This window comes from Chiroxiphia lanceolata, chromosome 4 (assembly GCF_009829145.1).
Source record: "Chiroxiphia lanceolata isolate bChiLan1 chromosome 4, bChiLan1.pri, whole genome shotgun sequence".
In the NCBI taxonomy this organism is placed as follows: domain Eukaryota; kingdom Metazoa; phylum Chordata; class Aves; order Passeriformes; family Pipridae; genus Chiroxiphia; species Chiroxiphia lanceolata.
The window spans coordinates 28,780,573-28,796,369 of NC_045640.1; the positions used below are offsets into that span (position 1 = coordinate 28,780,573).

The 15,797-nt window shown below is 42.0% G+C and overlaps 1 protein-coding gene across 5 annotated transcripts in view; it reads left to right on the plus strand.

The window, feature by feature from the left end:
- Positions 1-15,797, plus strand: part of KIT (KIT proto-oncogene, receptor tyrosine kinase) — a 57,350-nt gene that overhangs the window by 13,963 nt on the left and 27,590 nt on the right. The window contains exons 1-5 of one of the 5 annotated variants that reach the window (XM_032686802.1): positions 2,077-2,146; positions 4,610-4,849; positions 8,393-8,671; positions 11,980-12,116; positions 14,764-14,923. In XM_032686802.1, coding sequence (XP_032542693.1) covers positions 8,533-8,671; positions 11,980-12,116; positions 14,764-14,923 — 436 coding nt within the window. In that variant the 5' untranslated portion in view covers positions 2,077-2,146; positions 4,610-4,849; positions 8,393-8,532. The other 4 variants (XM_032686801.1, XM_032686800.1, XM_032686798.1 and 1 more) reach the window with 4 other exon arrangements.

Consider the following 15,797-nt stretch of genomic DNA (forward strand, 5'->3'; position numbering starts at 1 on the left):
TGAGATGGGGACACTCAGCTGAGTATTGAAGTAGCAGTCCACCTCCTTTTCCAAGCTGTAAGGAGATGGAGAGATGGTGGAGGCATGCCCATATATGGGTAAGATAACAGAGTAAGGATTCACATCCACACCTGGAAAACTTCAGGGGAGACATAGCGATGTGTTCCTCCATCCCATTGCTCAGAAAGGTTACAGTCCCACTGGTGACTGGTAAAGTCATGGTCCTGCCTGGGCTGAACATAGAGCCCTGGTAGGAGACAGCAGACACTGTATCCCATGGGGTTTGGCACTTTGAGATCTCTTACTATCCCAGGCATGTAGCCTACCAACACAATCGATTCCTGAATTACTAGGGTTAGTGTCATGGTTATGATTACATGGTTGATTTCACTGGAGTGCCCAAGAGCAACAGTGGGCCTGGAAGAGCCCCATCACTTGGGTGCCGTACAAATGGAGCAGTGTCAGATGTGAGTCTGAGAAAAGATGAAGAGAGAGCAGATGGACACATGCTGTGGGGATTAGTGCACTGGATTACGAGTTGTTGCTTAAACTCTTGGATTTCTGTCGCTTAATTATTCCTCCAAAAAGATGGTACAAAGTCATTCTCATCTTTGTAAACACCATTCTAATTCTTTTTTAAAGACAGACTGCTATTTAGGTGCATAATACAAAGCAAATATAGTAGTCGTTGCATTTACAACCTGTTGTCCTTACACTGCCATAGTTTTCTTGGCGGTGTAGAAGGCAAGAGGAAAAAAAGCCCTTTACATTGTGGCAATTCTTTGCAGAAGGCATTAATTCCATTTGTAAATTATTCTGCTGAGAATTCATAGTCTGCGTACAAGGAACCACAGCAAAGTCATGTTGAAGGATGAGTGATAGTTCACCACAGTGTGCTTGTTCCCTCTTCTCCATTTTTTCCCCAGCTCCGGTATATAACGTATTTCTTGTGCTTCTGGAGGAAGTCATGCCCTGCTGCATTGTTTACCACCTTTAAAAACTTTCCAACAACTTGCTAGATAGTCCTTATAATAAGTGTTGCAAAATTTTGAACTCCTAACCAGAATGGGTAGGAGGAGAGCTAGGGGAAAGAGTAGGTAAGAGTCATAAACATTCCACAAAAATGTGAAATTATGTTTTTCTAATCCTTCTGGCAGTTATTTTTTGTGGCATGCTTGTTTATGTGTTCAGTCATGTGAGTTTGTGCAGGGGATTAATGGACCACATGTGGAAAATCTCTGATCGTACTGGAAAAACAGGCGCTGGTGGGCTGTCTATTGGATTTAGCATTGATAAATCTTCATCTGAGGGAGATGGGGAGAGAACCAAAGGCTCACTTCAAAACCCAGACCACAAACAAAGTTATTAGACTCCACAGGTGGTCTACCATCCTTTGCTTCCTACTCTGTCGTGGATTTGACAGGAAGAGGAGCAGTTACCTGACCTGATCTTAATCCAGTATATACCTTAAGAACAACTAAAGCTGTGAGATGAGTGAATTAAGTCTGGAGAGTATAACCTCATCCCAGCTAATTATCCGATTGTTTTTCTTGAATGTCTGTTGTTATCTGTGTGGGTAGGGAAATTCAACCTCTGAATGGAGCTGCAGAGTGTGTTTTTGCATGCAAGTGGTGTTGGTTTTTGAGAAATGTTCCCCCCCAGCTCAAGCACGGCTATTACATGTCCAGTCCAGCTGTGCAATACTGTGCTGTGCATCAGAGGGACATGAAGCGATCTGAATTTATAGGACTATTGAGCCAACATTCATGGGGGGAAGGGATTGTGGCTGCAGAACCTGTCAGCATTTACACACAACACAGTGATGTGTATGGTTGGACAGATCCATCCTCATGTAATAGGTCAGTTATATTGATCTTTGCACTGCAACCTCCAGCGGCTCCCTTTTACTCTTCAAACCTGTTGGTGATAGCCTACACTCTACCTTCACACACCCTTGTTCCCTAGGGTTGGGTGCTTAGGTGGGTTTGGGAAGGAGGAGAAGCCCAATGCCTGTCTGCAGTATTTTACAGGCTGGTTTTGTCTGGGTAGTCTGGAGCCTACACTTACCCTGTGTGTCATTATTTGGCTGTCTAAATACCTCCAGGAGTAAAGTGGAGGGAGCAGTTCATCAAGCCAGGCCAGCTCGGTGTTTCCTAAGGGGCAAGTAAATGAGTTTGTTGTCTGTGTAGCTCTGGGCCCTTGGAATGAAGGCATTCCTCACTGCAGCTGAGAGCATCTGTCTGCGTCATACCAGGTGTTGGGAGCTGAGGCCAGGCCATCAGCAGCATGGCCCCTAGTTCTGGTGAAGGAGGGCTGCCCCATGGTGTGATGAGGGGCTGCTTTGGTGTTTGCTGCATGGGGGGTGCTGTATGACCTTCTCAGGACTGTGCTCCTCGAGGGGGTGGGCAGTGGGGCCAACCCAGTCCAGCCACATGTGCACCTCCCTGGCAGGCCCCAGGCTGAGGCCTTGCTGGCTGCAGGCGTGGAGTGGTGCCATTGAAGGTTATCCAGATCTTCTCCTTTCTCAACTTTCCCTGACTTGTCTGTGAAGCTACTGCCAGATTAGATATACACCACATTGCACTTCTGTTTTATGCAGCTCGTGATTTTTCTCTTGGAAGTGCCCTATGGTCTGTGGGAAGCAGCAGAGAAGTTTTCCAAAGACATCCCCATGAAGAACCTGCATGGTCATATATAAGACCTTCTTAGAGGTCTTTGCCCTCTGCCTTCTCAGGTGCCAAAGTTCCTGGCTCTGATCTGAGGGGTTTGCAAATCAGAGGTCTTCTTGCCTCTACCCTGCTGTCAGGCACCTCTTCGTCCAGAGCAAAGGATTTTTCCAGCTTTTGTTCCTGCCCAGCCACTGTTGCCTGGGACCTGTGCTTCTGAGACCTTGGACTTTCACTCTTCTCATTTGAGCTGCTGCATTACAGCTCAGGCTCACACCTCCACTTTGAGGGGCAAGATTTGAAATTAAAACTTGGTTTTTTTCTGGCAATTTTTATTTCTAGGATGGTTGTTTATGTGTTCAGTCATTGAAGCATATATGCAGGGCTAGTGAAACTTATGTGGAAAATTTCTGGTGACACTGGAAAAATGACTGCCAGTTGAGTTTAGCACTGATAAATAAATTCTAATTTGAAGGAGATGAGTAGAAAATGAAGGCTCCTTCCAGACCACAAACAAAGTTATTAGACTCCACAGGTGGTCTACCATCCTTTGCTTCCTACTCTGTCGTGGATTTGTCAGGATGAGGAGCAGTTACCTGACCTGATCTTAATCCAGTATATACCTTAAGAACAACTAAAGCTGTGAGATGAGTGAATTAAGTCTGGAGAGTATAACCTCATCCCAGCTAATTATCCAATTGTTTTTCTTGAACGTCTGTTGTTATCTGTGTGGGTAGGGAAATTCAACCTCTGAATGGAGCTGCAGAATGTGTTTTTGCATGCAAGTAGTATTTTCATTGGCATGACTCAACTACTACACACGGATGTTGTACAGTCTTGTACAACTGGGTGATATGAGTTAGCAGCATAGTTACTGCAGGCTAAGGATTACTTGTAGGACTAAAGAGCTACTCTGAAAGGGGAAGGGCTTGTTCCTGCAAGATCACCTCTACATTTACATATGTTCTTCTGGTGTACAAGTAGGTCCATAAAAGTAAGAATTTATCTGTTTTTTTGGAGTGAACTCCATTTTGAAGATTCACTAATATTTTCACATCACGGGTGTGCTAACTCAGCAACCCCCTGCTTGGTTTGTCTTAACAAGCGAGAGAACCCTGAATGTCCTCCTTTCTCCATGTGGTCAGTTGGGAAGTGGTTGGGAATTGTAAATTAGAGCTACTAATTTTACAGAGCTTTATTTTGTGAGAACTTTTAAAACTTTGTGTTATGGCGTGTTCAGTGAAAAAGAAGCTAAATGGTCATTTAGAGCAGCTTTTGTGACTGGGAGATAGATGCTGCAGTGAAACTAATTTGGTAGCATTGGGATGGAAGCTTAAATATTTTGCATTTTTTTTTTTTAATGTAAGAAATGATGAATTGGAACTTCAGGTAAAGAAATAAGCAAGTATGGAAAGCATGTACTGATGCCTTCATTAAATTGGATACTGCTAACCTAAGTGTGAGTGGAGCTTCTGAATACGTGAGAAAGCAGTTATAAAAAGATCACTGTTGAGTAAGGAGACTATAGTTCTTGGCAACATACTGAGTAAATGACAAAGAATGATTAAAAGTGCTGCCATGTAGAATCAGGCTCATATGTTCTTGAATATAATTTTTAAATAGCTTGGGTCTGTTGTCATTCAAAAGCCAAAACATTGCAGAAAGTGGTACATTTGAAACTTTAGTTTCAAAAGGTTTTTTAGAGGCTGGTTTCCACCTGCAGTGGTTATTTTCTCTGTGTATCAAAGGTCTTACTAGCCAAAAGGTGTTTGTAGAATTGCATAGTACCATTGCAGCTTAGTATTTTTTAAGAAATAACTCTTAAAATATTAACTGCACATATGCAACTATTTATATGATAAATAGTTTGCTGCAGAAAAAATGGAGTGTTATAAACTGTTGTATTGACAGGCATTCTGTTTTGTGCTTTTTTTTTTCCCCAGGTGCTTCACTGCCCCATGAAGAGTCTTCAGTGGTTGTGAATAAAGGGGAGGAATTAAGGCTGAGGTGCAATGAGGAGGGACCTGTGACTTGGAATTTCCAGAACTCAGACCCATCGGCAAAAGCAAGGAGTTCTAATGAGAAAGAGTGGTACACCAAAAATGCAACAGTCAGAGACACAGGCAGATACATATGCAGAAGCAAAGGGAGTATTGTCACCTCTTTTTATGTTTTTGTTAAAGGTAAATATCAATGAAGGCATTATTTTTGCTTCCCCCCCACTCCCTTTCCCATTCCTAAAATAATAGGGCAATAAATGTTGGAGGAGGGAATGAATTTGAAGTACAGAGGGAGAACGCAGTGTGATAGAAGAAGTCTTCTTCCTTCCCTGTCCGGTAGGAAGAAACCTCACTCTTGGCTTTGCTTGCAATGGCCTTCGTCACCAGAGCAAAGTTCTGGATGAGTACCTCTGTACATCCCCATTATTTTGTTGTGAAGTATACCAAAGCTTTCTTTCTAGACTCTAGCCAGGTGACCTGAGTCTGTTGTATGAGTCAGTTGTACTGTGAGGAAGCAAGCAATATGTAGAAATGTCTTTTTAATTACATGCCATCCATCAGTATAGAGTCATATAAGGCTTGGTCCCAAGCTTTTGATTTAGTGAGGCAGTTAGCCTAAAGGATTTGGTTTTTTTGAGGCCGTGCTTCAGGCCTCAGCCAGCAAACAGAAATGATTCCTCTGCCTCCAGCTTCTGATATACCTTGTGACTGATCAGAAACATCTCAGACAGGAAAAAAAAGTGCTTCTGCTCTGACACATTTTTTCAATCCTTTATTACTCTTCTTTTTGCAGTGTTTTCTTCAGATTTCTTCTGGTTTTGGCTCCTAATCTGTGGCTTCATCAACTGCCCTCAAGCTGACAGTTTATTATGCCTGGCATTCCCTTTTACTTTCCAAGGAAAGTGTTATTTTGCTTCTTCTTCACATAGCTCTAGTGGTCTTCCTTCGCTGTTGATGGAAAAAAGTCCTACAGCATCCACTTTCTTGGAGACAGCATTCTGTGTCCAATGGGAGTGTCTCAAAGAGCCTCTTCTGAACCCTGCCAATCCTTTGTAAATTACTGCAAGGTTGTTCTCCAAGATAGGGAGATGGCAACACAGCAAAGCATATTTTCCCAAGGGACAATATCTGGCATAGTGGCCATGCAAATGCTCTTTTAACAGAGAATGCTCTTTTAACCACTCGTGAGTTGTCCAAATAGCCATACATGTTTCTCTGAGACTATGACTAAAAGAAATCTGACATATATTTTACCTATATGTGGCAAACAATGTTGACTTTATCTACCATGATTGTTTTCCTGAAGGTCATGGTAATTATCTCAGACAGCTGTGATCATAGAGAAGTTTTTGCCTGCCGTTACAAGAGTGACTCCTTCATCTCAGGACACCAGGCAGTCTTCCCACTAAGCATGATTACCAAAGCATCAGGGAAGTTGTGTGGCCTTCATGCAATACATTGTTAATTTTTTTGTGTCCTTTGTGTGAAAACTGTGCAAGCTTCACTTTGACAAGTTTCTGACAGTGAAATAAGTATGTTTGTGAGGTTGGTTATCATTTTGCAATAGGTTGTGGCTTAATGACATCTTACATAACCTATAAGATGCTGCCGTGTGCTCTGCTGCTTGTGGCATTGCCGCAAGCACCCCATACACTTTCTGCTTGTAAAGCTGAAAGTGAAGAGGGAACAGGACCAAGAACCTTGATCCTGCACAGTCCCAAGTGAACATGAAATGATGGCGTCTGTTTATACCTCACTTTCTTCTGGATCTACTAAACCTAAATTTCCTATGTTTCTGTGACCAAGAGTGACACGGTGTTGACAAACCATGGGCGCTTACCTGTTTCACCTTTCTGTTTTGGCTGAAAGGGCCTGTGTTGTGTCTATAGAAGCAGTTTATGTTCTGATCCAAGCAAGACTAGTGAAGATCAAGTTAGTTCAGACACCTACATAAGAGAGAAAAATCTTTTAATTTTGATCTCAAGTCTTTTCAGATGAAAGCAATGATTAGCTCTACCCTATCTTGTGTTGCAAACCTGTGGTATGCACAGAAAGCAAGTAAAACCCAAGATGTACATGGGGTGGAAATCCATGAAAGGAGGAACATGAGCATGAGCAGCTTTGTTTGTGCGTGGATTCCCTACAGGAAATCTTTTCATGTCTTTTCACTGTGATATGTCCCTTCTAGAGGGGGATTGAAGATGCAAGAGGAGAACCTCAACAATTCTGCTTGCCCCAGTCAAGGCCTTCCCCACAGTTTCAGCTGTTAGCAAAACAGGTCTTTGTTTCTTTCTTCTGTTTTCAAAAAATGTCGTTTTTCTTTCTCCTGGGGAGCCGTACTTTCTGCATAATGAAGATATCTTGGCTCTGTACATATTGGAGAAAAAGTGGGCTGAGTGGAAACCAATCAGTTAAGTCTCTGTTAGCAGGGACATTTAGATGAGCTTTTCTAATCCATCCTGTTCCAGCTCAGGAGTGACATCTAGTCATAGCATTTATCTAAGTATCTCTGTGTGCAAAATGTCACGTTTTCTGTTCAGACATGCTTTACCTTAGTTCTAGACTGATGCTTCAAAACTTGTAGTTTGTGGGGGCATCTTGGGTGGTAGTATAAAATGAAGTTGAAGCTACACCCTCACTCTAAGCTAGAAACCAGCCAGTAACTTCTCTGTTCGGTGATGAGCAGCATTCGACTTAGCAAATTGCTTACGTAAAATCCCATGCTTCATTTTCAGCCTGGTACTTGTTGTCCAGAATCTTAAAACCAAATTCTCTTAGTCTTCCTTGTTAAGTCATGGTTTGTTGATCTCTAATCATTCAAGTTGTAAGCATGTTTGCAAAAAAGAAAGAAAACTTTTCCCTCTGTTTTTGTGTTTCTAATTCATTCTACTCTGTAGGGAGGGCAGATGGAATCTGAAATAAGCTTTTATAGAGGGTTTGTCATCACACATTCTTTTATTTTTGTGTTTGCCAGGTTCTTTGCATTTCAAGGTCATGACCTATCACAGGCTCCAACTTTGGTTGTAAAAGTTTTTAAAGTACTATATGTTTGTGTGCTGTGGTTGGCTAAGATGAAATGCTTTAGAAAAGTTACCTTGTGAAAGATTGCATGATGATTTTTCAATCAGATACGCTGTTTGTATGCCCAGTTTTTCTTCTAAGGAGGCTAAAAATAATCCCTGCTTTCAAGGAGGGGAGAGAAAGAGAGAAGTTGTTTGATGCTTCCTCTGGTAGCAGTGTGTGTTCATTTAGATTATATATTTTACAGAAGTGAAAACCATAATCTAGGTGCTTTTCAACTTCCATTTGCTCATAAATTTCTTCCAAATCCTCCTGTGGGCATGAAACCTTACAGCCCTGCGACTAGCTAAAAGCAAATTACTTTTAATGGTCTGTGAAAATCTGTTTACTGTTGTGGGGGTATTTTGGAGCTAAACAAGGCAAAAAACCCCTCCATCTCCAAATATAAAAGCAGTAAGATTATTTTTAGTGCACATGATTCTTTAGTGTGTCTAGTATTGAATGCTACTGCATATCTCCTCTCATACTGCTCTTTTAGGACTAAATTTAATGTCTCTTGGTAAACATGAATTGGGCAATACTCAGTTTTACTGTCTGAAAGTAAAACTTTCTTTGATATAAGTGCCCAATTGCAGAGCTCTAGGGTAATCAGAAGTTCCCTGTGCAATGCCAGCTTTTCTGACAGATCTTTGTGTTTCTTCACAGATCCAAATGTGCTCTTCCTCGTTGATTCTCTGATCTACGGAAAAGAAGACAGTGACATCTTGCTAGTGTGCCCGCTAACAGATCCAAATATTACGGATTTCACACTGAAAAAATGTGACAGCAAACGTCTCCCAAAAAACATGACATTCATTCCCAATCCCCAGAAAGGCATCATTATAAAGAACGTCCAGAGGTCATTTAAGGGCTGCTACCAGTGCTTGGCCAAGCACAATGGAGTTGAGAAGATATCAGAGAACATTTACCTGAATGTGAGACCAGGTAACACGGGATTTTTGCCTTTTTTGCCTGGTTTTACTCTTCACCTTCCAGAAGCTGATGGAAGGGGCTGTGAAACCTCACCACTGTCCAAAGGAAAGTGATGAGCTTAGGAAGCTTGTTCTGGGCAAATTGTGTTGGGGCACAGATTGATCTCGTGACACTTAGCTTGTAGATGTGCTGAGAAGGTTTGGCCATGATGAGTTTTGTTTTCTGTTCCTGATGATTTCCAGGAGGTTTTTTCATCATTATGAGAAATGTGCGTTGTGTTGTGGAACTCTGAGGATGAAACTGTGCCTTGAGGTTTGGACAGGTTTGTGCAAGCAGGATGGAGATTTCAGTGCCTGACTCACATGTCTGTCGCCCACAAGTGACAGCAGGAGGAACTGATTGATGGCATTGAAGAAGAGGGATTTGGTGGAGAAGCAGAACTTGGGGAAGGAGAAGGTCCTTGTTTCCATATCTGGGAGTGAAGGTGATCAGAACAGCATCTGTGTGCTCAGATCGTGGTGAGGAATGTGTTGTAGCTGAGCTGCTACATGCACCAGTGAGCTTGGCAATAGCCTACACTTGACCTTCACACATGCTTGGGCCCTAGGGTTGGGTGCTTAGGTGGGTTTGGGAAAGAGGAGAAGCCCAATGCCTGTCTGCAGTACTTTACAGGCTGGTTTTGTCTGGGTAGTTTGGAGCCTACACTTACGCTGTGTGTCATTATTTGGCTGTCTAAATACCTCCAGGAGGAAAGTGGAGAGAGCAGTTCATCAAGCCAGGCCGGCTCGGTGTTTCCTAAGGGGCAAGTAAATGAGTTTGTTGTCTGTGTAGCTCTGGGCCCTTGGAATGAAGGCACTCCTCACTGCAGCTGAGAGCGTGTTTCTACTAAGGCGTGTGTGTGATGTGGGGGCTGCAGTGGGGTCAGGGTAGAGGGCATCCCCTGTCTGGGCACACACGTAGGCTGTGCACTAGGAGTTTGCCGTGGCTGCAAGGGCATTTCTGCTCAGGTATCTGGTTGGGTTTTTGTTATTGAAAGGAGAGCAGCACATGGGGGCTATGCTGGTTCACTTTGTGCTTCCTATAGCATCCATCTGTCAGCGATGCTATCCCAGTGGTGCTGCCAAGGCTGCTGCCAAAGGAGGGCTGGGCCAGCGAGCTGGTATGCGTCTTTCTTGTTGCCTGCACTGTGCCAGGTGTTGGGAACTGAGGCCAGGCCATTAGCATCATGGCCCTAGTTCTGGAGAAGGAGGTCTGCCCCATGGTGTAATGAGGGCACATGTTGTTTGCTTTGTGGCAGGGGCTCTGTGACCTGCCTGGGGCTCTGTGACCTGCCCAGTGATGTGCTCCTTGGTGGTGGGGCAAGGACTTGAGCAGTGGGGACCTTCTCAAGTGTGGAGTTTGCTGTGGCAAATTTAAAAAATCTTTTTTTCTTGGTGATTTCGAAATCCTGATGTAGTGAATTTTAAGGAGTTATAAAATTTCAATTAATGAGAAGATAATAAAAGTTGAGTCAGTGCAGGCATCTCTGACATTTGCCTTCGACAAACAAAAATCAAGTCCATTCTTACTATCTCTATTGTTTGTTGTTTGCTCTGTGGTTTTTTTCATCTGTTTCTTCAGTGGTGTCCAAAGAAAGAAACCAGCTGTTTGACATAACTGATGTTTCTCTGACAAAGGAGGGTGCAAGTTGTAGTATTGGACTTTTTCATTTTTTTAATGGATAAAAGCTTGTACTTGCTCAATACAGTGGTGACTTCAGATGGAAGAGTGCTGAGCTGGCACCATTGCCAGCAGCCCATTGATGGTGGGCAGCCGTAGGTGGCTGGGGGCACCTCGGCACTCTGCCCATGTTGCAAGAAGCCTGCAGTAAGTGGAAACATCTGCTGAAATCCATCAACAGCATTATCACTCTCAGTCTTGTAATTACCGTGCAGTAGTGTTCAGTCCTTCTTGAGTTAAAAGGTAAAAAAGGTAAAACTCCCACTTTCTCCTTCACTCAGCATTTAAATGTGTTGGAGACCCTTTGGTGGGTAATGTTTTTGTAGCTACCACCGTGGCACTCAGACCTCCAGATCTGAGTTTCTGATGCAGAAAGACAGGCATCCATGAAACAGGGAGCTGTGCAGGGGTGCTCAGACTCACACCAACTACAACAGCACAGGTAGAGTTTATGTCCAGCCCTTCTCAAAACAATGAGGGGCTTTATGGACTTGGGGTTTGGTTTTTTGGATGTCCATAGATGTTTCTGACAGATGAGAACACAGAATGCCTTCTGCACTGGCTTCCTCCTATCTCTTGGGTGCTGCTGAATGCTGGTGTGCATTTTTGTGTGAGCCTTTATATCTGAAGAGAGCAACATGTTTCTTCTCTTCTGTAGCCACTTACAGCAACATGAGGAAAACATTATTATTAAAGTACTAATACCTGAAAAGCCTGGTGTTTTCCTAAGTTTTGTACAATTTACCTAAGACAACTACCAAACCTGTGTCAGAGGCAGGAAAAGAGTCTGGATGACCTTATCTATGTTGCATTCACAGTTTGAAAGTGAGACATCCTGTGTAAAAGCCCTAGTGGGAAGTTCACTGGAGTCTAATAAAATAAGAAAATTTGAAGAAAGGATGAAGAAAACAGAAAAACAAACCATGAAGGGAGCAGGGGAAGAGCTGAAGAGCTTTGTGGAGACAAGAGACACACAGTCCTCAGATATACTTCACTGTTGACAAAAGACACCCAGAAGCAGAACAGGGGTACAACTAGTCCACAGCTACTTGTAACCACCTACTCCTTGGGTGACAAACTCTGAACCATCACCATAAGCACAGGTTGTAGTGCTTTCAGAGGCAGGTGTGCAGAAGTCCTTGAGCTTTACCTGTCCTTCCTAGGCTGTCCATCAGGAGCTTTTCAAGGACCTGTCAGACAGTACTTTCTGTCGGCTGTAATGTTTTGTAATTAAAATTTGCAGTTAGTGCTAGGTTGCTGTTCTTCAGTGACTGATCCTCACCATGTTTTCGGTTCCATAGTGCTACTTTTTAATCACTGTCATGGAGTGAATCATCTCATTGATGGTTCAATATCGTTCAAGTTTCTTCATGCAAGTTACTATGTTCTAACAAATACTATCTAACTTTTAAGTGTAGTTTGAAGGGAGGTTGAAGCAGAAATGTGCTTGTTGTAAAGGAACAATTGTGTAATATGTCAGAAAAATTTGAATACATATCAGAGCCTTGATTTTATTGGAAAGTTAATGACTGTTGATTTTTATCCCCCCTTAGAAGCACTGGAACTAATGAAAAATGATATGCTTCTAAATTGTTTTCCAGTTCACAAAACTCTTCCTGTCATCACCTTATCAAAAAGCTATGAGCTTCTCAAAGAAGGAGAAGAATTTGAAGTTACATGCATAATCACAGATGTGGATAGCAGCGTACAAGCTAGTTGGATTTCTCACAAAAGTGGGGTAAGTTCCTTTAATTCTATCATGTATACTTCAGCACAGTTCACAGACCCTCTGTAGACATTCACATTTGTCTTGGCTACCTGATGCTATGTCAGTTTGGATTTGTTGCGTTTACAAAGATCCAGCATCCCACAGACTGATGAGGGAGCAACAACAGTCCTATGCCCATGAGGACAGCTGGGAGGAAAAGCAACTGCACGGGCTTCTCTTCCCAAACAGAAATTAAAATTAGGCTCTTCAATGTGAATTTTAGGTGACCTCTATTGGGCCTCCTAAATATGGAAGCACGGAGTGCCTACACATCACATTGCAATCAATGGGAGCTGCAAATATCAGCACATGGACTGCAAATTACATATTCTAGTTGTTATCATTAACAGTAAAATACCTGCTAATTAGCATGGGGTTGTGTGTGACAGGAATAGTAGTAAGCATTCACAGGAATGATTAATTCATTTGAATTACATGGTGTGCTTCACTAACTGGAAAAGTTCTGAAAAATGAACCAGTGAACGGGCTTCTGTCTGACAGAGATAGATGAGGTTACTGACTGTCATCACCAAATTAAATTATTGACAGTCTAGGTGCTCCAGGTGAGTTAGTTACCAGCAGCACAACAATTCTGCGGAAGAGGAGCAGAGAGATCTCCTTCTGGGGTAAACCAGCATGCTGCCAGCTCTGTCTTTGAAATGAGCAGCAGGCACTGGGGTGTTTTTGAGAATGCTTCTAGGTCTTCTGGGTATACCCTGAAATTTAAATAAATTAAAAGCCGTTGTGAAGACCTTTCAGTAACTCCCACCATGCTAATTGGCCAGTCGTTTACTGCTAATGGTAGTGAGCAGAATACGTAATTCTTAGTCCATGTGTATGGAAGAAAAGACTTATGCGATATTTGGATAAATCCCATCGCCTTGGGCACATAATGAACAGGAGTCCCATTCCCAGGGGCTGGGAATGCCATGCTTAGCTAATCCACCAGCTTTGGCAAAGCTGTTCTTGCTAAGTGCTCTCTGCTCCAGAAATCCCAGCTCACAGCTCTGAAGGTTGAGAAGGTCTAAGTGACATGAAGGCGGCATGGGACATGCAGATCCATTTTTGGTCCTGTGCCAAGGTCAGCTGCAAGCCTTTCATCTGAGAGCTTCATTTCTTCTCTGATTCCCTTCCCTTTGCTTTGTTATATGTGATGAAATTGAGGCCTTCCCTTCAGTTTTTGTGCTTTACCATTTTTCGCTTTATGAGTAAAAGCTACAAGGAAAGTATTTTTGACCTTTCTGCCTTTTCTAGTAAATAGCAGGAGATGCTGTCTTTTAAATACTGACTATCAAATTAATTTTGTATTGAGAGAGTACACATAAATTTCATATTTAAGTAGATTCAAAATTACATTTTGTCCTGAATAGATGAGAGGGAAAAAAAACGCTTTTTCTGTGTATGACTGAAGTTATCACCACTTTTGAAAATTAGTAGAATTGTTATAAGCAAGCACATCCATACTAAATAAACGTCTCTTGTGATTATTATAGCTCAGGAGGAATCAAAATTGCATTGAGAAGCTTTAATTTGTCTAGAAGCTCTTGGAGCCTCTAAGAATTGAAATAATTCAATTAGAAAATCATAATAAGTCCAGGTCTGCATTTGTATTAATCAGTGTAAATTTTATCAGTCTTTCCAACCATACCAGACATTCTCACAGAAACTAAAGTCAACACATCAAAGTATTAATTTTTTCTATGCATATTCATAGGGTCATGTTATACTTAAGAGAATGAAGTTTCCAATTGCGTTTAAGAGTAGTAAGTATATATTGCTAAGGACCAAGTGTCAGAGTGGGTACCAGAGGAAGGATGCTGTGTAAAGCCTGCTGCCAGCAGGGCTCTGCAGCATGCCTGCAATCAGAAGATGCTGTGGCCCTGGAACATAGAACAACACAGTTTAAAATGAAGCCCCAGGACCTTAAATTCTCTTATGTAATTCACAAAATTACATAATCATTTCAACCATTTGAGCAGTCAGTGAACTTCAGGCACCACTTAAGTGGTGAACCACACTTCAGAGTTGCAATAACTTCATATGAGAACTGCACCTTCTGAGCATTAGAAAAATCAGCACCCAGTGGTCATGTTGCATTAAGCCCTACAGCTAGAAGCACTGTTAGTGTAAATAAAACCTTCTGTTGGTTCCTCACCTTCATCAATATTGAAAATGTAGCCAGAATAAGCTGGGCCTGACCTTGGGCACAACACCGTTGTCATCATGTAATGGAAACATTTGAAGAAATTAGAGTTTTAGTTTCTTGGCTTGGGCTGGTCTTCCCCCCTTTGGCTTTCTTGAGGCAGGTGAGCACAGCCCCACACTCACCCCACCCCACGTTCTGGCCTTACAGGGGAGCTTGAGGAGAGAAAAAAAAAAAACAATAAGAGGAGGGAATAGGACTTAAGAGAGAGAACATTATCTCCCAAAGGCAGCTGATCACACACTTGTTTTGCACGGAGAGATTCTAGTGACAGGTTTGTCATGCTGGCTTATTATTCCAGTTTAAAGTTATGAATATTAATATAGCAAAGTTATAATTACTTCTATTTTTAATTTATCTAGGAAAGATGATGCATACACAGTGTTTTAGTTGTTAATTGTTTTTTACCGACAGATTGTTACAAGCAAAAGCAGAAATTTGGGTGATTATGGATACGAAAGGAAATTAACATTGAACATCCGTTCAGTGGGAGTTAATGATTCTGGAGAATTCATATGCCAAGCAGAAAACCCTTTCGGAAAAACCAATGCCACAGTAACCTTGAAAGCACTAGGTAAATGCTTCTTGTAGAAATCTTAACATTTCTAAGAGCAGGAGATGAAGAGTGGGAACAATAGGGAGTCTTCCCTCCCTTCTTTCTCCTTTTCCCCAAACCTCAATGAGTAAAGTTGCTTTTCTTAAAAGGTTGTTGCTGACTGGTACCATATGGGATGGCTCAGGAACTGTTGTGGTGTGTATGACTACTTTGATTTCTGTAACCCTTTGCATGTTATTGGAAAGTGATGTTAGAACAACCACCCAACAGTGTTTCCATCTCTCTGGTTTGTCTTATCCTTCCTGGTTTAATTTAAAATTTAATCCAGTTTTGACAAAACAAGTGATTTACTTTTGCCTAGTACTGTCCCTGTGCCTAAGTAATTTGGCAGCACAAGCACAAAACGCGTCTTTAATACCTGCCTTCCAAGAATGGGAAATTTCACTGACAGTGTGTCAATGTTTTTACGTAAAAGCTATATTTGTACCTCTGTTTAAAATGATGCTTTGAGGAACATCATGATGTGCATAGACAGCATGAAATTGTTCCAGAGGTCACCCCCCTATTAAACCCACTATCCATCACATCTACATGTTTTGGATCATGACCTTAAACAGTGAGAAAAGTCCCTTCCTCCTCTTGTTTAATAACAGGTGCATTTAGAGTCTGCTATATATTAACTTGAATGACACACAGTGCCTTTTAAATTTTAAAGCTGCTCATTTGATAAATTAAGTACAATTAAGGACATCTTGGTATGTTAATAGTATCATTCTGGTCTGTGTAATTGGCTGCAACTCTTTCAGTTCCGTACTATTCAAGGGTGTAGTAACTGAGGGAAGTGTAGCCTTGGATCCTGTTTTTTTTTCAAATCCGTTTTTCTGTTTCACAG